The 25,141-nt window shown below is 52.2% G+C and overlaps 2 protein-coding genes across 3 annotated transcripts in view; both read right to left on the bottom strand.

Moving 5' to 3' along the window:
• Positions 1 to 25,060, bottom strand: part of STX1A (syntaxin 1A) — a 47,883-nt gene extending 22,823 nt beyond the window's left edge. For both annotated transcript variants that reach the window (XR_015774459.1, XM_005525878.3), the window contains exons 1-3: positions 24,985 to 25,060; positions 12,776 to 12,853; positions 11,550 to 11,649 (exon numbers count right to left, since the gene is read on the bottom strand). Coding sequence is in view for 1 of the 2 variants with exons in the window: in XM_005525878.3 (XP_005525935.2) it covers positions 11,550 to 11,649; positions 12,776 to 12,853; positions 24,985 to 25,014 (208 nt within the window). In the remaining variant the exon portion in view is untranslated. The remainder of the gene's footprint in view (positions 1 to 11,549; positions 11,650 to 12,775; positions 12,854 to 24,984) is intronic.
• MKS1 (MKS transition zone complex subunit 1) overlaps positions 12,831 to 25,141 on the bottom strand; it is a 28,132-nt gene continuing 15,821 nt past the window's right edge. Inside the window, exon 17 of the mRNA XM_088066372.1 lies at positions 12,831 to 12,853. Coding sequence (XP_087922498.1) covers positions 12,840 to 12,853 — 14 coding nt within the window. The 3' untranslated portion in view covers positions 12,831 to 12,839. The remainder of the gene's footprint in view (positions 12,854 to 25,141) is intronic.

The raw sequence follows: 25,141 nt of genomic DNA on the forward strand, positions 1-25,141 counted from the left end.
CAGGGCAGAGGGGGCAGCCAGCATGGGGCTGTCCTGCTTCAGCCCTGCTGGGTACAGTTTTGTCTGTATGCAAAGCAAGAAGGTATTTTCAATTTACATTCACCCTGCAACATTAATTAGGAGCCCCAGGCACACATAAGGAAGGAGAGTTTTCCAAGTCCCAGGTCCCATCAAGCCACAATTGCTGTGTGAAACTCCAGGTCATGCTTGAGACAAACCTGGACAGTTCAGAACCTGGTGCCTTCAGGTAACTCAGGTTGTTCTCCTACTGTATTTGAAAGTGGAAACTGGAATACCAGCCCCAGGGGATCGTGTGGTTGATCCTCCTGCTAGTGATGGAGCAAGGCAGCAGCAGCATTCCCCACAGCTGAGATGCCAGAGCAGCTGACTGCAGGAAGACTCCACCAGGGGCTCAGAAAAGCCTGTTTACATCACAAGAATTTGGATTTTTCATGTCAAATGACTTCAATCATAAAAATATGGATTTTTTTTTCCCCATTTTTCTGCTGCTCACAGCTGATGGGACATCATTCCCAGCTGCTCCATCCGCGTCAATGACCACCTTCCCACGAGTGGTGGGATCAGAGGCTGGTCCCGAGAGGAATTCCTTCATCAGCAAAGTTAATGACTAGTTCCTTCACTTCAGGCTGCTGGAAAAAGCAGCTCAGAGCTTCTCTAGTGAGAGAGCAGGAGCTCCCCAAGGCCTCTGTGCTGTGTCCAGCACCCTGCTCAGACCTGGAAATGGAGCTACAATGGCAAACACTGACAAGTCCTTTTATCAACATGCTTTTCATGTAAAACTGAACATCAGGGCAAACAAGAACAAGATTGAGGGTCCAAATGTCACTTAGTTATCTTTTCTATTAAGAGCAAATGTTACACATCCTTCCCCAGCTAAATCTTGAGAGCAGCTCCGTTTGATGTGGCTCCACCACTGCAGAAGTGGAACAGCAGGAACTAAGCAGGATCTTCTTAAAATTCAGAAGAAAATAAGGTGGGTGATGTTCTGCCTACATTCTCCAACTTGCTTTCCCACCAGGCTGCTTTCCTGTAGCACCAGAAGCTATTAAAAGCCCTTGCAGTAGTCTCAAGAGCACAGAATTATCTTCCAGATTGGGAGCTCCAGATTCCTTTTGGGCATGGTGAGATATATAATCCACACATGGTGCCATTACCCACTCTAAGCACTGTCTCTGCAAGAACCCAGATGGATGCCAAGAATAAGGCACTTCTTATAGCTGAGGCATTTTTAAGAGATGTTAACATGCCTTGCATAAACGTGTCCTACTTTCTGACTTGGGTTGAACACACATGAGTCACTCAGCTGCATCCTCCTGAAAGCCCACACCTGTACAGAAAAATCCCACCTCCTCTCACACACCCAACCTGATCAGGAAGTGGTGACAAAGACATGAACATGCTGGTTTTATGCATGGTTTTATCGCCATGATCCGAAACTTTTAAGCCCCCAATGGAAAAAAAATGCTACTCCACATCATAGCCCAACGCGCTGCGGAGTCACCTTCCACCATCACCACAGGAGGATGCTTTTACAGGTGACTCTGAGCTCAGGACTGACCTGCTCCTAAAAACAAGGTATCAGCGAGAGGTTTGAATTGCCTTTCATCACCAAACAGTAGGTGGGGTGACAAGAAGTGACACAGAGACTTGGTGCTCCTTCCAAGCGGAGGTACAACGGGGACAATGTTCTCCACCACACAAGCACGAGGCTTTGCTGCCTTCAGAGAGCAGATGTGGCACCTGACTGGCTCTGCTGTTCCTCCCATGAAAAGAGGAGCCTTTCAAGTCTCGACATTGCCAACTCTCCTCAAAACCTTCTCACTATGCTAAAAAGGACAAGAAAGGAAAGGGCTGGCAGAGGTCACACCAGCCATGGTTTTCTCACCAGTGGCTTTGGCCGATGGAGAACTTTGGAACTTCAGCCTTGTTTCTTCAACAAAAGGCTTCAAAGAGAGCACCTGTCAGCCTGAGAACAGCAGCCCCCTGCAGCTGAGAAGAGCAGGCAGCATCACAGCTTGTCCAACAAGCCAAAGGCAAAGGGAGCACAGAAAAACCCTTGCAGACAGTCTGCCCCTGCTCTGCTTTCAACCCAGAAACTTTTTAGGAGAAACCTGTTGGTTTCTATCCACTAATTGAAGTAACCACAAATACAAGCTGCACTGTCTTCTCATCTCTGCTTTTTTGCTCTCTAGATAAATGTTAATGCACCTATGCTGCCTCAACTGTCCTCAGAGCTCCAGAGACTCCTCAGGGTCAGCTCCTTCTTGAATCCAGGGGCTCTTTGCCTAAGGTCCTCCTGGTTCCTGAGCTTTCTGTGATCAATCTTTTAAGGCAATTTGATTTAAGATACTAAAGACCAATAATTGTTTGTACAGGAAACAGTGAACTGGAAACCCTTTGACACAACCTGTCCAGCTGTAATATCCAACTGATTATTACAAGTTTTGAAATATTGATGCAACTCAAAAACTTTCTACATTGCAATAAAAAGTCAAACAGTATTCAAACCATCGCCCACAGGCACAGAATGAGAGGTGGTTTCATGTCATGGCACTAGAGAAAGGCTGGAACTGACACAGACTCACTCTGGTACGTGGGCATCTCAGGATTTGGTTATTTTCCATCATAACTTTCCCCAGAAGCTGTTCCCTTCATGCTCTGAAGGGCAGAGGAAAAAGTTTCAAATCTGGTACCAGGTCAGATGGGAGTAACCTGGGATAGGGGAAGGTGTCCCCGCCCATGGCAGAGGGTGGAAGAAGATGAGCTTTTAAGGTCCCTTCCAACCCAAACCACTCTGTGATATTATGATTCTATGACACCCACCACTTTTGACCAGACTCAAGAGGGAAAGGCTTCCACCAGGTTCAGACTGGGACCATGGAGGTGACAGCTACAGGAAACCAAAAAAGAAGCCCTTGGGCACACACACACGCACTCAGCAGCTGATGTGGAGATGGTGTCCATCAAAACAGACTATAACAACATCAAGAACTTCCCAGATTAACAGAATCATGGACCTAGAGTCGTTTGATTAGAAGCAACCATAAAAGCTGATCTTGTTCCATCCCCTGCCATGGGCAGGGACACCTGCCATTATTCCAAGTTGCTCCAAGCCCTGCCCAGCCTGGTCTTGAGGGGCTTCACCTCCCTCACAGAGATTTCTCTCCAATATCTAAAGTGCTGCTACCTAAGGGCTACTTCCAGCCCTGACCACCCCTGGCAGTTACCAGAACGATGATGGATCACTTCCCTTATTAAAAGTACACAGGGAAGTGGTTCATAGGAAGCTGGTGATAAAGAATATCTGCACAAGATGGTCTTCAGGTGCACACACAACAGTATTTACAGATCAGAAGCCAAGTCCTGACCTGCTGGATTCTATACCACTTGATTAATTATTTACCTCAAAGCTAATTAATCATCCATTAACTCTTGGTGAGCTCTTCTACCAGTAGGGCACATTCATGGAGTGACTCAATAAATGCTTCCACCATTTAGAGCTTCATACGATTAAGAAGAAAAATCTTCCATGAGAGAGCCCCAGATATCTGAGAGGCCATGTCCCAGTTGCATTTCATCTCCTTTACCAGACAATTCTTGGGCCTTGCTCTGATCCTGTTATCCATGTCATGATGTTCAGTGCTTCTCCAGACAGCACTTTTTTTTTAGTTGCATCCAAAGCAACTCTTTTATTTGCATTTTTGCTAATAAACTGATAACTTGATTGGGAAAATACAATTCTGCTCCACCTCTGTGGGGCCTGGAAACTCATTAACAGTGCTGAGAGATAAGATGTTTAAACCTATTAAGCAGGCTCTGCTGGCACTAAAAAGAAGTTCGAGATTTGTAGACTGTTCTCAAAAACCATTTCTCTTCAACAGACCCCAGGGACTGAGGCAGGATCAGTGGAAAGGGCTCTGGGGACACAGGAGGAGACATGTCACCACAAGGGAAGTGACAGGGCCATTAACAAGCCACACTCTGAGAGTGTTTGGCCCTAGTGTTGCCCAGTCAGAGCCTTCATAGCCATCATGAAACATCAGTAATTCATCCCATTTCCCCAACCACAGAATCACAGAATCAGTGAGGATGGAAAAGCCCTCTAAGATGCTGAAGTCCAACTGTTCCCCCACCACTGCCAAGGCCACTACTAACTACCCTATGTCCACGAGTGCCACATCCACACATCAGTGAGATCCATCCAGGAATAGGGACCCCACCTGTGCCAAGGCTGGACAACCCTTTCCATGATGACATTTTTCTCAACAGCCAATCTAAATATCCCCTAGTGCAACTTGAGGCTGTTTCCTCTTGTCCTGTCACTTGTTCCCTGGGAGCAGAGCCCAGCTGGCTCCACCTTCCTGTCAGGGAGCTGTGGAGAGCAAGAAGGTCCCTCCTAAGCCATGACCCATCACTGTCACACAGTGCAGGCACTGCTACTGAAGTGACAGACTAATTTCTTTGTCTGATCAGCCAGCATCTGTAAACATCTCATTCAGGCTGCCAAGTCTGGAATATCAGCCCAAAGCCCATCTCTCGTGTCTCAGTCACAAGCTGGGATTTATGGTAACACCTCCCCAGCCCACGTGTCCTCATGTCACCGTCTCCAGAGGAGACTGGTCCAAACACAGCACATCATCACCAACTGGAGAGGAACTGGAGCGTGTTAACAACATGACACGTCCCTCAAAGGGCAGCCCAGCACTCCAGTGATGCAGGAATTGCATCCACGAGCCAGCTACGTTAGGTGAAAGGTCTCAGGTGTGAAAAAATAATTCAGCACCACCACATCCCATCAATCTACCTCCAGGCCAGGATATCCCTTCTGGGGCAGCCTCAGCAGACTGAGTGCCCCAACCAAGCAATGGGGTATCCAGGGTGTGGGCAGCCCTGGGGTGCAGGCTCGTGGCTCCATCCCACCCTGCGCACACAGATCTGCAACACGCACTGGTGAGCACACACAGATTACAGGCAGGGGATCCCTGCACTGATAATTCAGCAGCAAATTGCCATGGCAGAAGCCAAGTGACACATCAGGGGGAGTTTTTTCTCCTACTGAATGATCTCCAGCTCATAAGCTGCAATGCCCCACTGGAATGGCAGCACCTTTCCATTGTATTTCCCTTTCCAATTGCTCCCCATATCTATTATTTACACCTGCCTGCTGAATTCACTTGGAAGGCCCCTTCCAACAGCTCTGCTCTAGCTGAAGGATCAAAATCCAGGGCTGGTACCCACAGAATCACCACCCAAGGAGGAGGGGCTGCCTGTTGGTGCTGTGGTAGGCACCCCAGTGACAGTGGCCACGCACAACTGTGGGTCCCCTCCCTCTAGCCAGCACCCATCAAAGTGGGTGCCAGCACAGCAGGGACGCAGGAGCCACAGCCCAGCCATGCAGACAGCAATTTTGTCCTGGGACAGCCTATCTGAGAGGTTAAATCTTCCCCTGGAGAACTGGGAAGCACCCTACTCCTGATGGGAATAGCTCCTCTCCTGTGCTCCTCACTGCCTGCTGGAAGCTTGGCCATGACCTTGGAGGTTGAAAGCAGCACAGAAATGAGACAGACACAGCCTCCAGCATGGCTGCTGAATCACAGCTGCTCTGAGCTCTGAGGCACTGGGGAGGAGCTCTTGCCAGAGGGAAAGCTGGGGGGACTTGAGGAAACTGGAATTGCAGAGAGGGGTTTGATGAATGGACTATGGATGGATAGTGAGGTTCAACCAGGCCTGGCAAGGTCATGGACCTGGATCAGGACAATCCCAGGTGCCAGCAAAGACAAGGGGTTGGATGGGGATGGATGGGGATGGATCCCTGTGGAGAAGGACTTTCTAGCTAAAATTCCACTTGCCAAAAGAGATTTGGGACATCAGTGACCTCTGTGCAGTCCTTCAGTTCCCAAAGGCTGACATTTATTCTTGGAAACAGCTCAGAATTTCGCATTGCAACTTATTGATTCAAGCTGTGGAAGATAAGAAAAACATCAGATGCTGACTCAAACCTTTCCTAATTTTCTAGAATTTTTTCAACTCTGGCCAATAAAACACTTTGTAGACTGAAGCTCTAACTGTGGTCCTAACACCCAGAACCATTGCCCACTCACACTGTCCCCAGCCCTTGCTATTCAAGACCTTCAAAGTACCCACACAAGCTGCTATTCACCCCAAACTCTCTGAGCAAATAGCCTCAGCCTCACCAGGACCTGAGGTAAGCTAGAGAGAGTTCACATTCCTGGTGGGGAAGAAGCCAGGAGATAGACACTGGTCTGGGCTGTGGAATATGCATGAAGCCAACCCTTTAGTCCTCCCACTCCCTCAGTCCCTTTGCCAACAGCTCAAGCTGGGCAGAGGAGATGAGGACAACCCAGGAGACAGCAAAGGAGCCTGACAAGGGCAAACAAAAATAAATCCCAAGTTCTGATTGAGCTTTTGGGCAGCTCACGACACCAAATACTGCCCAGCTCAGGAAACAGGAGGTCCAAGTGGTACTCAGGAATGTCCCACAGATGTCCAGGCCATGTGCTTGTGTGTGGGTGGCCAGGTTGGTGAACACCAGTGTGCCGGCTCTGCCAGTGGGATTCCAAGCCCTTGGATGGCAGGCAGGCAGCTCTGGGCAGGCAGCAAGGATCAGCCTGCAGGGGTTGGGCTGGCAGCTGCCAGAGCAGCAACCACTCTGAATCAGCAGCTCCCAGGCACTTCCAGGAGGCAGAGCCCTTCCAACCAGCTCTCTGCAGGGCTTCCAGGAACAGCAAATGGGCAGCAGTGCCCTTACAGTGATTAATCATCTTCCTGGGGTGCAGGGAATCGTTATTTCCCACTCCCCTGTGCAGCTGGGGCTGCACCCACACGCCACGGCAGCCTCGCAGCTGGCAGCACCCTTGGATCAACAGGAGGAGGGCAGGGGGCAGAGACCCTGGAGAGAGGAGGCTGGCACAGCCAGGAAGAGTGGGCTGGAGCCTCATGCAGAATGTGGGTGGTGCTGTGAGGCCATAAAACACAGGGATTTTGGGGGGGAGTTCAAGGGGAAATGGGGGATGTTTGCTGTCTGAATGTTTTCTCCTAAAACAAGCGCTGAAATGATTTAGAACGACAGTCAAACACTTGATTACTGCAGTGATTTTGTCAAACATACGGCAGCACTGTGTGAACTGTCTTTAGAAAGGAACAGGATTATCATGGAATCCTCTAGGTTGGAGCAGCCCTTCAAGATCATTGAGTTCAACAGTTAAGCCAGCACTGCCACCACACTAACCATATCCCCAAGAGCCACATCCACACATCTCTTAAATCCCTCCAGGGATGGTGACTCCACCATTGCCCTTCACAGCCTATTCCATTGCCTAACCACACTTCCTGTGAATAAATTTTTTCCAATCCTGCTGCATCCTTTCTCAGACTTGTAAGAGCAAGAAGGTCCCTCCTGAGCCTCTGTTTTTCCAGGCTGAGAGCTGTTTTTAGCACTGGGTAGAACACTGGATGCAGAACCACATGCTGCACCAGTACCACAGCCATGCCATGGGCCAGCACCACTGGACTGGACATCTTCAGGTGTCTTTGTTTTGTCACTATTCAGAAGGAAGGAAGTCCCATGTACCTCAGGAACACTCGAGACGCACGGCCTGAACTCAAAGCAGCTGTAGCCCCATTGCTGAAGGAATGCAGTCAGCTTTGCAGAGTGGTGGGGAGGGCAGTGGACAGCACAGAGAGTAGATGTGCTCAGTGCCCCAGGCTGAGACAGAACAGCTCATTTCACCAGTTCCTGCCAATTCTACTGGTCACTCATCCCTGAGATGGTTTTGTGAGTTCTGCTCTTCACTGATCAGTCAGGGATGGGACAGGCACCCACTCTCACCCTGATGTCAGACCCACTCTCCAGCTGGGCTCACCTGGTCACTGGCCAGGACTGTCAGGGCTCCAGAAGTGTCTTGGACTGTCTCATCACCATCACTCATCATCATCACTGGGTACCCTGGCTGTCCACCCCTCAATTCCTCTTCCAGTTTCTCCTCAATGTCTTATCAGCTGATGTTGGCAAACTGTGGGCAGCCAAACTGACCGCAGCACCTGCAGCTTCCACACCAGGGCTCCAGCACCAATGCAGAGAACCCTCATTTCTGACAGAAACAGCCCAGACACGACACAACCAATTCTGGCAGGTTCCAGCCCTGTCCAACATGAGGTCTCCCCTCCTTGGCACGTGGCCACCCACCTCACCAGCCCAGCCAAAGGTGCCCATGCACCCACCCAGCAATGTCCCCCAGACCCAGTCCACCTGTGCTCCTCTGTGCTCCTGTATCCCCACTGTGAGAGCTCCCAGGGTCCTTCAGCACCCAGATTTCCTGCTCTGGCTACCACTTCCTCAGACTGCTTGACTGAACTCTCCAATTTTAATTGACTTCCCCTCTTCCCACCTAAAGCACAGCCACAGACACCCCCTTGCCACACACAGCACAGCCACACGTGAGTACAGACACCCAGGGACACACACACAACTACTGCCTTCCCAGATCCAAATGGATTTTCACCAGTAATTCCTCCTCAAGCTATTCCCAGCAGTTTTCCACTCACTATCCCTGACTTTTTCCCCCTCTCATTAATTTAGTTGTAGCTTTGTAGAGTCAGTTCTTGGAATGTGTCCATAGCAGGGGCTCCTCACGCACCCACAGTGGGATCTCCATGGGTGATGCTGAATTCCCAGAGATCCCAGGACTTCTGGCCACCTTCCTCCTCCTCCTGCCTGTGCTGCTGCCCAGTCCTACTGACCATATCCTGCTGCTCCTGCTCTCAGCATGCCTAGAAAGCACCAGTCTCCCACACATCACAATAATCTCAGGAAACAGTAAAAGGATTTAGGCTTTGCTCATCTCAGCCTTCCTAAACCCATTTCTGCAGATAAGGGATTATCCCCAGTGTCAGCAGCAAGACAGCGGCAATTCAGCAAGAGAAGGCAGAGCTCCAGCTGCAAAACAAACACTGCTGGGGCTGGAGGGGGTCTGCTGCAGAGCTCCCTCTCCCTCTTGGGGTGTCTGCTCCTCTTCTGTATCTCTGTTGGAGAAGCTACACCCACACCAAACCAAGCTGCACAGCACATGTGCCTCCAGACAAGGATGAGAAGCCCGTGACATTCTCTTGTTTCCTGGAGGAACATTTCCTGGAGGTTCCACATGATGTTAAAATACTTGGAGATCACTAACAAACATGCAAGGTGCTGTTGCACAGGGGACAAGCAGCATCCCAAATCCTTGCAGAGAGCAGTATCTTGCCCTGATGGCCATCCCAGGTGTCACTCCTTGCCATGTTGAACAGCAAACCCCAGTGAGCACATCCCAAAATTAGCCTCTCACAACCTACATTTTAGTGTCCTTTGGCTCTGACCCCCTCCCATGCCTCATGGGAACTTGTTTCTGAATTTCCAAATTAATCTCAATAAATTCACAGCCCTGGGTTACAAATAGCCCTTGCATTAATGAGCAGGTTCTCTGTGGCTTCAGGAACACAGGAGGGTGGGGGTGAGGCTGCCAGCACAGACAATGACGTGCCAGAGCAGGTCCAGAGGTGGCCACCAAAATGGTCCAAGGGCTGGGACAAGGGGCAGTGGGGCCAGGTTGGACATGGGGAAGAAATGTCAGACCATGAGGGTTGTGAGGGGCTGACAAAGGTTGCCCAGAGAAGCTGTGGCTGCCCCATCCCTGGAAGTGTTCAAGGGCACACTGGACAGGGCTTGGAGCAAGTGGTCCACTGGTCTAGATTTAAGGTGTCCCTGTCAATGGCAGGGATGTGGAACTGGACGATCTTCCAAGATCCCTTCCAACCCAAAGCATTCTGTGATTCTGAGTCTGTCCACCACTGAGCTCTACCACACCTCCTGAACACAGCACAGTGCTACAAATCACAAATTTCAGATTCATGTGTGGGCTCCTCTCTTCCTGTCCAAACAATTCTTGGTACGACAAACTGAATTCTCTACAAAACCAAGGCAAAGTAACGCAGTAAAGCAAAGCCAGAAGCACTTCCAATGTCCTGGATCCTTCTGAAAGTCATGGGAATGTCACCACATTTTGCTCACTGCAGATCTCAGATTTTAAATAGATTATTATGCTTCTAGGCCATGAGTGCCCTTTGCAGCCCCGAGTGGACCCTGTGCCACTGCAGCAACCAGGAGCACAGCAGCTCTTCTCTGAACATTCCCAAACAGAAACACTGCAACATCTTACAGTGAAAGCACAAGAGCCTGGAGGATGATTGAGCAATAGCCTGAGACGTGAATTCCCTTGAGAAAATCCCTCGATTCCAGGCTTGGCCAAGGAAATTTTAGCTGAGAAGTAGCTGCCAGGAAAGGGGAGCCTGAGACAATTTAGGAAGGGCCAGTCCTTTCAAGTAATTACAACATCTACTGATTTGATATAGGGCTGGAGGCAGGGCAAAGTGTGTGTGGGCACCCTCCTGGGACCTCTAGGCACAATTCCACAAGCAGACATGGAATTGCACTGGGCAAATTAGAAATGGATGACCAGAGGGAGACCTGGTCTCAGCTTTCCAGCCTCCAAGCACTGGGAGCACGAGCATATGGAAGCAACACCTTTGCCAAAATGAGGGCTGCCAGTAGCCCAGAGCCATCCTGCAGGGTCAGACCTGCAGCATCCAACACCCCTGTGACACCAGCCTCACGATGGAGGTGAGCAGAGGAGAGCCACGTGGGCTCAGTGTTACACTGAAGGTGGAGTGTGGGGCAGCAGAGCTGTTCCAGTGCTGCCCCCCAGCAGGTGAGCCTGGGTAGGGTCCAGCCCCACCCCACAGTGCTCAGCCCTGCTCTCCCTGCACAGCTCAGCCCTCGGATCCACCCACTCCACAATAAGGGCTTTGCAGACACAGACGCTGGAAAGCCTCTGCTGACCTCACTGCCCCCACAGCCCCCTCCTGGCTCCCCTGGGAGAGCACTGCTCCCACCTGGGAACAGGGAACCACAGCATTCACAGTTCTAACTCTGCCAGATCTCCTGGACACCCAAATGTTGCTACCTCTTGGGTGCTCAAACCCCTAACTCCAGCTCCTGGCAGCAAATATCTTTTCTGGAAGACAAGGCTGGGGAAGAAAGAGGTCTGGAAGGGGTAGGCTCTTTGACCAGCCAGCAACAAATTGTCCCCAGGACAGAGATGCAAGGTCCCAGCTGCCCACCTCTGGCTCCAAGAGGAGCTGTAACATTTCTGGGCCCAAGTAGGTGACACTTGGTCTGTTCTGCCTTATCCACTGACTTTCCCAGGCAGCCCGGGGCAAGACAACAGCCAACCACCACAGAAACACCACTTGCTCTTCCCAGCCTCCACACTGCCCCATCCTTTCAGAAATCCCCTCTGGCAGCCTCACTGGACTCTCACCACCTCTCCAGGTCTTAAAGCCACCAGTCACCAGGCAAGTCCAAGCCCTCCCTCACCATCCAGCCATGGCCACCTGCAGACACAGGGGATTGTGCCTGGCTCCAGCCAGCCCATCAGTGAAGCCACGTGCCCACAGGACACCCAGAGCTCACTCACTTTCATCAGGGTTGGGTGAAGCGAGAATGGCGCTGTGCTTCCTTTTCACTTCTTCCACATTTTCCGAAATTTTATCGATGAAGCCTCGAATTTCTTCCACCTGTGAAGTGAGACAAGACAGGTGGTCTGTGACAGACCTGGACTTTTGGAAAGTGAAGGGATTATTACACCCTATTCCAAAGCAACCATGACATGTCTGAACCACTGCACACACCCTCCTGGATAAATATTTTCCAGCTTGAAACTATAGCACCACTGTGGAATCAGACCTTCTCCATCCCACCAGCCAGCTCTGAGTCACAGCAGTGTAACACAGACTGTATGTCCTGTATTCTTTGTGATACACTGAGAAACTTTGGGGATTTATATAAACCAGCATCAGATTGATTCCCAGAATCTGTGCCTCTGGCAGAACATTGCTGAGACTGCACAAGCCAGGCTGGTAACGGCTCAGCCCCCCATGGCTCCTTGCTCCAGAAAAACCTCCAGAAACGTCCAATTTGATCCTCACTCCTCGTTCCAGGGAGGCCACATTTTCCAGAAGATCCATTCCATCATTTTCTCTGCACTTCTGTGCTACAGGAAGACACCAGCACCGCCTAAGAGGGGAAACCTCTCCTGTGTTCTCTGCCTGCCAGGCTGCTTACCCTCTAACTGAGTCTTCTCCTCCGGCTCACACCACTCCTTTGCTCATCTTCCTCCACCTGCACATCAGATTTATCCCAGTTCCCACTCCATTGCCTGCACAGATCCATTTTAACACCCCCCACACACATGCCATGCTAAGGGTGTGCTAAAAATCCGCAAGCAGATCTTACAGCCACCCACATGCCAGAAGACAACCTCTTGTTTGGGAACGGGAGGCACAAAATTAAATCAGTCCCATGCAGAGACTGCTGCTCTGCAGAGGTGCTCTGGGGAAAGGCCTGAGAGCTGTGTGTGAGGCTTCCCTGCTCCCATCACCTGGCTAACAGCCTCACTGGGTTCTGGAGGAGCAGGAGAACATCTGTAGGGCAGCACAGCTTCAGGTCTGCAGGGAAGCCAGGTTCCTGATGTTCAGCATTCAGCATAACCCTGACCATCAGCTGAGCAGCACCAGCCAGGGCAGGAGCTTCACCCCCATCCCCAGTGGCTGCAGGAAGCCTGGACCATCCACAACCCACCCTGATGGCAGCAGAAAGGTCTGAACCAGCTTCAAAGCCACACTGGAGGAACAAACCTCTCACCTGCTCAAAGAACTCATCCATGAAACGATCCCGGTCCACGCTGACGGTGACTTCATCGTCATCATCACTGTCCTTTGCCTGCAACAACAGAGAGAGAGAGGCATCAACGAGTGCTTGCTGCAGAGCTCATGGCTCCATTTCAGGAGCTCCTAGAAGGCATCTTCCCCTTCTCCTGTGCTCACTTGCTCCAAGGAGCTGGGGCAAACACTCAACAGAGTGTGGAACACGCTGGCCACTGCTACTCCAAGCCCCCAGGACTCAGAGAGCAGAGAACAGATACACCCAGCAGTGAGGGATGGCCAAAATATCACAGCCCCAAGGCATGACCCCCACAGCGAGCATGGGACACAGCTAAGGACACCCCACATCCATGGAGTGGGAGCTTCAAGGGCACCCTCAGCCCTGTGTGAGCACAACAGCTCTGCAAGGAGCTGCAAGGAATGGGAAACACCACAGACTCCACCATGGGAAACACCAGGACGCTGCCATGGGAAACACAAGGGATGTTGAGAATGGGAAAGCACAAGGGATGCTGCCATGGGAAAGCACGAGGGATGCTGTGATGGGAAAACACGAGGGATGCTGCCATGGGAAACACAAGGAATGCTGTCACAGGAGAAAGCATGGGCGATGCCATGATGGGAAAACACGAGGGATGCTGCAATGGGAAACATGAGGGATGCTGTCACAGGAAACACAAGGAATGCTGCCACGGGAAAGCATGAGGGAAGCTGCAATGGGAAACATGAGGAAAGCTGCAATGGGAAACAAGAGATGCTGCAATGGGAAAACATGAGGAATGCCATGTCAGGAAAACATAAGGGATGCCATGACGGTAAAAACAAGGGATGCTGCCATGGGAAAGCACGAAGGAAACTGCCATGGGAAACACAAGGGATGCTGTGATGGGAAAATAAAAGGAGTGCTGCAGAGTGCAGGAAAGGTGGGAGCAAACAGATAATACAGCAGAACTAGTAAAGTCGCAGCAGGCAAATGAGGGGTTGTCCTTGTCTGCAGAAGCATCTGTGTCATTGTCACCAGAGATGAAAACACCTCCTGTCCCAGCAAGGCGGGGGATGCAAGCTCTCAAGGGAAGGAAAAATTACAGTCCTCCACATAAGGAGACATTTGAAAGAGTATTATCCAAATCAGTTACATGAAGGAGGGAAATGGACAATTAACAGGTTGGAAAAGTTTCTTTTTACTCCATTTTTACAAAGAGAAGAAGCCAGTGGAATGGAGATTAAAGACAGGACTGCCTCTGCTCATCTCATCATCATGCCATAATGACTGCAGTTTTTGCAGATATTTACTCATCACGCCATGGGCCCTCTGCACTCTGCAGAGAGGTAACCACCACAGTCTCCAGAGAGAGCCCTCTTACATTGAAATAAGCCACATGAAATATCTATCCTACCCCCTAAAATTGTCTTTTCACCCTACACTGACTGATTTGGGTGGTATCATCCAGAGACCTCAGCTTTCAGCCCTGCCACCACTTTTTTGCCTGGGTGACTCACACACACTTATCCCATTCATGGTTATCCAGAGCCTCTGTGATCAGAAAGCTCCCACAATCCTAGTGAAAGTCTCACCCTGACAAGGAAAAGCAGGCATGGTGCTGCTCTTACCCACCACTCTGTGGACACAGAAAACTGTGCCCTGAAGTCTGAAATTGTGCCCATTTGTAGCACAGCCACTCAGGGAGACAAGGCTGGATGGAGCTTGGAGCAACCTGATCTAGTGGAAGGGATCTCTGCCCATGGCAAGGGGTGGAACTGGATGGGAAGCCCCAGTCAGCCCCTGCAGCCCTGTACAGGAAAACACACCTTCAATAAAACTTCCCCAAAAGCCTATCCAGCTGTTTTTGTCATCATTTGGCAGGATCTCAATTTGCCATAATTCTGAGCCCCTTTCTGAAGCCTGTGAGCAGAGTATTCCCACTGATAATTTTAAATGCAGGCTTGTACAGAAACCAGGAAGGCCAGGGACTGGCAGCAGAGGAGGAGCAGCAGGAGAGCAGGGTACCTGCCAAGATGCTCTTCTCCTTGTCACCTCTTGCTTGTCCCTTCCACATCCAAAACAGGCCTGGCTCATTGCCCAAAGGACGCCACATCCCTGCCCAGTCCTATCCCTGCTGCCTGCTGGACCCTGCCATACCCAGAAATCCCAAAGGAATGGGACCCACCACCCATGGAAGTGGGTCAAAAGCCACACACAGCCCTGTCAGAGGCATTCATGGTTGAGGGTTCACCACTCCTGGGAGAGCAGAAGCTGATGGACAGGCAGAGAGATGTTATTTAGGGCAGGCACTGGACAGGGGGAATGGCACAGAGCCCAGCCAGAAGCCCCATGAAGAGGAAATTACACAGATGGAGCCTGCTGGTCAGGAGGGCACATGTCACTTGTCACTCCAGGCTGGAGAAGGGCACCATCTGTCCCACCCACGTCACTGGAAACACCCTCGGTGCCTTACCACCTCCAACACCCAGTGTCAGGCTGATCAGCCCACCCCACCAGCCCCTGAGCCAGTCAGCAGCAGCCACATCCTCTAATGGGTGACTTGGACTGGAACCAGAGGAGATGCCACTGGGAGAACAGCTCAGGGGATGCAGGGCACTGATGGATCAGCTGCTCCCAGCATCTCCCACCACTCTGGCACTCACTGCTTTACCCCAAGCTAGAGGCATCCCCCCCATGATTAATCCTAATACAAAAGTAGGAATGAAACCAAAACTTTCCAAAGGAAACATAAGCCAACAGTGTTTTGGCTTCATGCATCCCAGCTGTGAGCATCCCAGGTTTCCAAAGTCACATGGAAAGCTCCTGTCTCAGTCAAAACTACCTGCAGGTGCTGCTCAGCACAAGCAGCAAACAATTCCCCAGCCCAGGAACTCACAGTGTCAGGCACACCATCCTCCCAGTACCCTTCCACCTCTGCCTCAGGCTCTGCCAGGCAGCACCAAGAACCCAGGGCTTCCAGGCTTTTCTCCCACACAAGGTAGGTGAGGATAACCCTTCTTTTGCAAGGCTTTTATTTCTCCAGTCCAGCAGAGGCCAAGCAGTGGCACCGTGTGGGCACTGTCCCAGCAGCTGGGGTGGCTCTGGGAGCTGCTGCCTCTCCAGTGTCACTGAGCAGGAGGAGCTAGATGGGTAGGGCAGATCAGTCAGAGCTCCTCCAGCGACTTTTGGAGCCTCACAGGGCTCAAAGTCCCTCCACAAGGGCAAAAATCCCGAGTGGAGGCAGATACCATCCCTGACAAAGAGGAGTAGGAGCTGGGAAGACATCCAGAGCCCTGGAGCATCCTGGCTCTGCAGGTTTTGTAACCAGCACATGGTAGTAAATTAATTATTGAGGAAATGACATTCCCGTGGCTCCAACCCACCCCATTCCCTCTCCAAGCACTTTCTGAAAGAGGCAAAGGAGCACAGAAAAGGCTTGATGCTTGCTTTCCTTCAAATAGCAAAGCTGTCAGGGGGGGCTGTGCAGGCATTACCAGATCTCTGTTACCTCAGCAGTGGCCACATGCATCCCCAAGTTCCTGTCCTCTCCTGTCAGTGCTGCAGATGGATTTGACCACATCCAGATGCATCCAGGGAGCTGGTGCAGGCAGCAGAGGCAGGGCAGAGGAACAACAGGTTCAGCCACTACTGGGCACATCTGAACCCTGACACATCCCTCTACCAAGCCCTGCTGGCACATTTTCCTAGGAAACATCCGTGTCCAAACAGGCAGTGAGCCCCCGCCTGCCTCCATCACCCCACGGGGCTCTGAGCCCAGGCCATGCTGCCTCCCACCCCACCAGAGACAAGGCAAGCCTCACAAAGCACAAGGGAAAGAAAAAGCCAGACCAGCTGCCATCCCCCTTTTAGGGACCACTCAGTTGAGCAAAGAAAGGCCTCATCCCTGAGATGCAGGAAGCTGCTCAAGGGTTTCACTCCCAAGCTGCATCTGTTTGTTTTTATTTACAAACACCTCCGTGCTGCTCTGCCCAGATGAAGAGATTCCAGCCATCTGGGCTCGCCTTGCTTTGTAAAACGATGCCCTTTCTGTACCAAGACGAGAACACGGCAGGATGCACAGGCTGCTCCTGGGGATGCCTCTGAGCAGCTAGAGGTCGTGTCTGGGATTGTGTCCCCACAAAGAGTGGCACATGGGGGTCCAACACCCAACAGCAGTCACCTTGCTCCCCATATCCAACCCCCCAAGCCCAGGGCACTGCTGCTGACACTGAGAGCTCCCAGGGCAGCTCATTCCAGCAGGCAGCTGTGCAGGGAAGGACAAGGTCAGAATAACTCAGCAGCGAGTGGCACTGACATCTCAGCCATCTCACAGAGCTTAAAGGACACGTAGGAGAGCCTACAGATGCCCAGATCTCTGGAAACATCCCAGCCTGGCTCTGAGATGCTTGGCAGCACAAGGGCAGCTCAGCACAGCCTCACCTGGACAAAGTCCAGAGCACCCATGGATCCCCCACCCATCAAACGAGTCCCTCACCCTGGGGCTGCCTCCTCACACTTCAGGGTTTGCTTTAGGCATCTGCAGCAGCCAAAAAAAATCCCTTCAAACAGGACTGAAGTCCTGCTCCTGAAGGTTTTCAGGGAAGAACCCAAGACCACGGTTTAAGCTGCCTATGGTCTCAGCTCAGCCCTTTTTGCAGATCATACAGTACAGCCATGTACCACAATAAATTTGTCATTCCGTGGCACACGGGCCCCAGCTCAGCTGTGTCCTATTCCAGTATTAAATCCAGCTGGCAGCCTCTCTCCCTGGTGCTCTCCAGGGATCAATGTTGGGGCCACTCCTGTCTAGTAGCTTTATCAATGATGTGGATAAGAGGATCGAGGGCACTCTCAGCAGAAGACACCAAGCTGGGTGAAATGTTGACCTGCTGGAGGGCAGGAGAGGTCTGCAGAGGGATCTGGATGGGCTGCATCAGTGGGCCAAGGCAAATTCCATGACATTCAACAAGGCCAAGTGGCAGGTCCTGCACTGGGGTAACAACAACCCCATGGAATGCTCCAGGCTGGGAGCAGAGTCACTGAAAAGCTGGGAAAGGCTTTGGGGTGCTGGCTGGCAGTAGCTGAAGATAAGCCCAGGTGGGCAAGAGGCCAATGGCACTTGGCTGCTATCAGAAATAATGTGTCCAGCAGGACCAGGGCAGTGATCATCCCTCTGTGCTGGACACTGCTGAGGTACCACAAATCTTGGGGTCAGTTCTGGACCCCTCACAAGAAGGCCACTGAGATGATGGAGCGTGTCCAGGGAAAGGAATGGAGCTGGGAAGGGTCTGGAGCACCAGGAGAAGCTGAGGGAGATGGGGGATGCTCAGCCTGGAGAAAAGGAGGCTCAGGGGGGGACCTCTCTCTCTATACTGCTCTAAGAAGGGTGGAGTCAGGTGGGGGTCAGGCTCTGCTCCCAGAGAACAAGGGACAGGACAAGAGGAAACGGCCTCAAGTTGTGCCAGAGCAAGTTTAGTTGAATACTGAGGAAAATTTCTTCACAGAAAGGGCTGTGCAGCCCAGCTGCCAAGGCACAGACTGTGCAGGGCAGTGGTGGAGCCAGCATCCCTGAATGGATTTAACAGATGTGCAGTTGTGGCACTTGGGGTTAGTGCTGGCCCTGGCAGTGCTGGGGAAACAGTTGGATCTTAGAGGGGTTTTCCAACCTAAGCAATTCTATAATTCTGATATTCACCAAAACCAGCCCATACCTTCCCATTAACAACTTTTTTGAAATGAATGAATAAAAGTCCAAGGCACAGATGACTTCAGCATTCAGCAGCACCCGCATGAGTCAGGTTTCCAACTTCCAACACTAGCACTGCAAGGGAGAACATAATTTCCAAGAATTTTGTCCTTGGGTGCTGGCTTGCATTCCTGCAAAGTAATTCCCAGCCCTTGGCACAAAGTCCAAGCCTTTTCTCAGAACATTGATCACTCTTAAGCTCAGTTTTAAAAGCAAACAGGTAAAACTCTCCTTAACTCTGGAGAACAAGCATCAGAGGTGACCACCAGAGTTGCCACCAGTCCTGGAGAGGGCAATGAGCTGAACTCACTGTAGCTCTGAAACATGGACAGCACAATCACCTACTGGAAAATACTTTACAGCCAGTATTTTATAAATTTACAGTCATGGCTGAAGAATAATTTGGTTAAAAACAAACTTAAATAATCTGAAATTAATTTCTTAACATTCTTTAAGTGGCATCACCACTGTTACAGCTCCTGTGCAGATCAGAGCTTCCCATGGGCAGCAGAAGGACCATTCATCTCTTATCTCCACTCCATTGACCAGGATCAGCACACTCAGAGAGGTCTCTGCTGGGATCATCACTGTGCTTTGGTGTCTGCCAACGTCACCTAGCCCTGGTGATGCCCAATAGTGACACTGCAGCCTGTCCCATTACCCCACCTACAGGCAGGCACTCATGGAATATATTGATTTGGAATGGACCTTCAAGGATGCTCCAGCCCAACCCCCTGCCATGGGCAGGGACACCTTCCACCAAACCAGGTTGTTTCATGGCCGTGAAAGCTCAATGACATTTCTTTGGTGCACTTGTCTAGACCCTGTACAAGAACCTCAGCACCATCCAGGTGAGAAACTGATCCTCCCAAAAGGAAAAGGTCCTCTGGAAAACCAAAGCAAACAGTAATTTCATACACAAACCCAAAGTCTGACAGAAGCTGATGGAAGACCAGCAATGGCAGAGAAAAAGGCAGAGCTCATACTGGAAAACCTGCAGCAAACATCTGAAGAAGTACACCATGATGGAAGTGGCCACAGTGGCAGTGCTCTCCTGAAAACTCACAGGACAGTGAGCAGAAAACTTAATTTTTAGTCATTCCCCATGAAAAGAAACCTGGGTCTGCAAGTATTCACTAGAATCTGAAAAACTGCACTGTTAACAGAAAGTTCAGTCCCACCCTGCAGCAGATTTTGGTGCTGCACAGCCAGGTGTGTCCCCTGCTCCTGCACCTGAGGTGCCTGTGGATGCCTGAGGAGGAGGAGGAGGCAGCAGGGAAGAGGAACCTCCTCCTGTAGAAAGAATATGCTGGCCTAGGAGCAAATGAACACATTTTGGGCAGGAGATTTGGAATTCTAAAACCAGTCAGGAGCAGGTCTAGTGGAAGATGTCCCAGGCCATGGCAATAGAGTTGGATGATATGAATCTTTGAAGGTTCCTTGGCTACTGAGGGAAAGCTTTTCTTGAGCCTGAGCTCTCCAGGGCTGCTGGAACAGAAGGACTTCCTATTCTCCTCTGGATGTCCCCAAGAAGAGCTTTTGGCCAGCAGATGTCCTGGGCTCCACTCACTACTTCCACCATCCTGCAAAAAGTGATGGAGGAACAGACCCTCCTGCCAGGGGAGAGCATCTGCATCACTACAGAAAATACTCAGAGTATCACTGAAAAAGGTTGAAAGATGTTTCAGAACATCTCTCCTGTGGGACCTGAGCACGCAGAAGTCTGTCTGCTGTGTCAGCCCCTTGCCTGGAAGTATTCCAGGACAGACTGGAGAGGGCTCAGAGCAATCTGGTCTAGTCAAAGCTGTTCCTGTCCATGGCAGGGGTGTGGGAACTACATGGTCTTTGAAGGTCCTTTTCAACCCAAACCACACTGTGACACACCTCATGCCACAGCCAGTCCCCTGCTCACAGCTCCCTGATTTGGGGGGCAAAAGCAGTGCCCACATTTCCAACACCAGCCCTGGTTCTGGCCACTGCAGGCAGGGGCACAGCAGAGATGCAGAGGTGCAAGCAGCCTGTGACACATCACCCCTGACCTTCTTCCAGTTCAGAAAAACTTTCTACTCCTTGTGCTTGCACAGTTGCCTCGTTTCACATTTTTCCTAAGCAAAGACAGCCTCTTTGGCTTTGTGCCTGGTCTGGTCCTGACACAGCATCGCTCCATCTCCATTTCCCATGCTGTCCTCTGCCTGCCCTCTGCTCCCCACCATCTCCTCCAGGATCATCCTGCGGACACCACGGTGCAAGGACACTCCCCTGAGGCAGGTGTGCTCAGGTCACCTGGAGCCAGGACAATACCACACACTCTCTGTTCCTGGTCTTCCACCCGGGCTCACTCTCCTCCTTTTTGCTAATATACATAATTTTCTGGAAGAAGCAATTTATCACAGTACTTAGCTTAATGAGCCTTACTGTACATGTTCTGCCTGTAGTGATAATTTTGCATATTTCCTGAGAAATCTTGTTAACGGGGAGATACATGGCAAAACAAACATTTGTACAGCTTCCGAGCAGCTCACACACAAAGACTAAAACAACAGGGATGAGACTGCACGCTTTTGGCTCCGGCCTCTCAGACACCAAGAGCACAGCTGATGTATCTGGCTGCACTAATTATCACTCTTATCACTCTCTGGTCCCCACAGATTGACACCAGGTCTCAGTGGGTCAAAAGTATTCCGTATTCAAGTTGGCCTCACTGGGACTACCAAAGCCCCATGCACCAGACCTGAAGCTCCCCAACACATACCAAGGGACCCCAGGGCTCAGTGTCCCCTCTGAGGTCTGTCTGCCCCTCAAACCCTGTCCATCACCTCACCAGGCCCCTCCCAGGCTGGGGAGATGACACAGAGCTGACACAGAGTCTGGGCTTTGCCTGCAGCCATGTTTAAAGCACAGAAAAGGGTTTTCCCAGTTTTTGGCTTGCCCTACCATGGTGCGCACCCACTGCTGTGGACAGCGTTCCTGTGGCACAGGGACACCCAGGACCCCTCAGCTGCTGGGGAGCACAAGAACATCTCACACAGGAGCATGTAGGGTTCATCTACATTACTCCTGCCACCTTTTTCCTCACCCTGCTCAGCAGACCCCAGGAGTGAGGACTCCCTGGCATCTCACCCTTCCTGCTCCAGCACCCCAAGGAAGCCAGCAAAGCAGCTTCCCTTCCCCAGTGCTTGTGGGACCAGGAATGCTCTAAGGACAGCCATAATGTTTGACCTTCCAGGGCAGCTCTGCTCCTCCCCACCCCCGAAAAAATCAGCATTTCAATAATGCTAAAACCCATCAAGCTCAGCCAGAGCAGGCGGCTGCGCAAGCTGCGGACGCGCCACCGGCTGTCACCCGCCACGTGACAGCCCCACGCGCGACTGGCAGGGATGGAGGACAGATGAATTATTTACGTGACCCTTCTGGTTGAACAGAAGAGCTTAAAAGCACTGATGGCAACGAAGAGGGTTAAAAAAGGAAAGGAAGATGGCATCTAAACAAGTAAATATATTCATCTCCAAGGTCTGGAGGGACTTCTGCAGCCAGGGGGTTCTGGAAAAGATGGAGACACACAAGACCTGACCTCTGCAAACAGCAATTGTGGTCGACTTCACATTTGTGCCCCCCAGGAGAGAAAGCCTGCCTGGGAACAGCATGGAATTAAGAGGAAGGGATGGATGAGGTCAGGCTGTGAGTCCTGGAGCACCACTGCAGATTTCACCACCAGAGGAGAGGAGAGGATGGATCCATAGAGCCGGACTTGGAGCCCACCTTGCTTCCTCTCTTCCTTTATTTTTAACACCCATCTCCCACAACTTCCACTGGCAGGAAGCAGCGCTGGGAGCAGGGACTTGGCTGTCAGGAGCGGGGATTCAGCCAGCTGGGGAGGGCAGTGGGATGGCACAAACACACAAACATCACTGGAGAATGCACACAAAAACAGCTGCTGGAGATGAACAGGCACAGGAGGAAAGCACACCCCAAAAAATGGGCCCTGCCAATGGCTGGAGGTTTGGAACTGGATGGTTTCTTCCAACCTAAACCACTCTGTGATCCTACAACACTGGCACATCTCCCTCACTTTGTCGCACTCTCAAAACACCATTCATAATTATTTTACCATTTGGACTTGTGTCACATCCTGGAAATCCCAATGTCTCACTCAAACAGAGCTGTCAGCTCTATGGCAGGATGGAGCACCATAGGACTCTCACAATCCTGCATGTACACACCATGTCATCAGGGCTGCTTCTGGGGGTGCTGGGGAACAGGACCAGCTCCAGACCCACTCCAGATGGGCAGGAAAGACCACTCATAGCCACGGCTGTGACACCTGCACAGAAGCAGCCGTAAACAAAGCTCTGCACAGCCTCATCCAAGGCATCCTGCACAGCCCATCCTCAGCTGCTCTCCTCCACAACAAGAGGACATGTTTCATCTGTAGGTTAAATTTCCTGTCCCTGGTTCAGAGCAGACCTCAGGGCACTACTTCCACAAGGGCACTGAACAAGCTCCATCCAGCAAGTCTGATCCAAACTAGAGCCGAGGTTCAGAAAAGAGCCAGGATTAGCATTTTAAATTTCAAGTACCATTTAAAAAATCCTGTTAAGACATGGAGCTCCTGTTCTGTAGAGCAGTGACCGCCCTGTATCCCCTCCTCTGCACCAACAATGCCAGCCCTTTTTTTTATTAATCCTTCTTCTTTATCATCCTTGGCACAATTTAGATACTGTATTAACATGGGAAGAACCAGCCCTGGCTATTAATGAGGCAGCAGAGAGGAAACAAGTTCAAACGCTCCTGACTCTGTGTCCACTGCAGCATCTTGCTCCTCCCCTGGTGCCTGCCACCACTGAGGGTGTAAATCCACGCTGCCTCACTCACTGCAGTCCTGCCAAGGGGCACCCACTCGTATTTGGGGCAACTGGATGCTCAAAAGCATTCCTTTTCCCTGGGAAGAATGCTGCATCCTCAGCATGAGGCTGATGAATAAGGAGCAGCAGCAGGAATGAGGCAAAAACACATTTTATTTTTCTTAAGGCGTATTTAAAGGAACAGAGAAATTTTAAAATAATCCACGGCATCACTTCCCAGCCAGCGCCGGCTGCCAAAAGGACATTCACGAGGCTTCTTTTTTACTATTATTATTAAAAAGCCTGTTTTTCAATCCCATTTCACAGCCTGTGCTGGTGGTGGAGACAGAGCCCCATGTTTGGGTGCTTTCCAGGCAGAGTGGGGAGGCAGCTCTTGGGGGAGTCTCTTCCTCTCCCAGAATCCACAGCCACCCCTGGGCATCTACAGTCAGCCCTGAGCATTCAGAGCTGCCCAATCACCCCAAAAGCCACCCCCTCAGCCCCTTGCTGGCATCACCCCAGCTCTATCCTCCTGGCGTTTTTCAAACCAAACCAAACTCCCAGCCAAGTGATCCTGGTGGGAGCTCTGATGCCTGACCAGACTGGACACCCACAGTGGTCCCCACTGTCCCTCACTCTATGGCAGAGTCCTCCCCACGGGACAGACCCCCCCTTGCAATCCCAGGCAGCTCCGCAGCGCCAACCGTGAAGTAATTTAAAAAAAAAAAAAATCCCCCCCAAAAAAAAAATTAAAAAATACAAATAAGAAAAAGCACTAGCGGGAGGACCAGGGGGGTGGTACGGGGCGGGGGCTGGAGCAGCACTCCGGGATTTCGGGCTCTGCCCCTCCGGCCACTACTGCTGTCCCCAGAGCTCGGCTCCAGGCGTGGGCAGCAGCAGCAGCGCGGCCCCGAGGGTGCAATAGGAGGCTCCGGCACGGGCAGCGGGGGCACCGGAGCCTTCCACCGATGCTCCGTGCGCGCAGCCGCCGCCTCCCACCGCCCGCGCTCCGGGACCGCGGGGGGCTCGGGGCCTCCGAGGGACACACGACCGGCTATAGACGCACACACGAAGCCCGAGGCCTCCCGGACAAGCCGGGGCACGGCGCTGGGGTCACCGCGGTGCAGCGGCCGCAGGCGCTCCTCGGCCCCGCCGCAGCGGCTGCGCCGGAGGATGAACATGCAAAACGGGAGCGGGGCGGGCGGGGCACGGGCCCGGGGGAGCACGGCACCTGCCCGCGCCCCGCGGCGGTACAAATCCCCGTCTGCATCCGCCCCTGCCGGCGGAGATGCCGCCCCGCCCCCGCGGCCCCCCGGTACCGCTCAGATCGCCGCTCGCACCGCCCGTTGCCGGGGAGAACCCGAGCGGTCCGCGGCGGTGCGGGGGGGCGCAGCCCGGGGGACCCCTCCCCTCCTACCCCGACATCCCGGCGATATCCAGGGGGATCATCCTCTGCTCCCAGCCCCCGCCCAACCCCCTCGCCGCCGCCGCTCAGGGCAGGGCGGCCCCTGCGCAGTGAGGGGGGGGGTCGAGACGGCTTCGGGCGGTCCCCGATGGGGGCAGAGGGTTGCCCGCATCTCCCCGTATCCCCCGCATCCCCGGCTGCGCCCCGCACTCACAGCGCGCAGCTCCCCGGTCCGGTCCTTCATCCTCGCCCCGCTGCCGCCGCCGCTGGGAACGGGCAGAGCGCGGGGAGGGGCGGGCGCGGAGCATGCGTGGAGCGGGGCCGAGCGGGGCGGGGGGACACCGGGGGGACCCTGCCATGATGCGGGTGGG

The sequence above is a fragment of the Pseudopodoces humilis genome, chromosome 23, assembly GCF_049639895.1.
Source record: "Pseudopodoces humilis isolate 2021_Gansu_Grassland_sample_001 chromosome 23, ASM4963989v1, whole genome shotgun sequence".
Classification (NCBI taxonomy): domain Eukaryota; kingdom Metazoa; phylum Chordata; class Aves; order Passeriformes; family Paridae; genus Pseudopodoces; species Pseudopodoces humilis.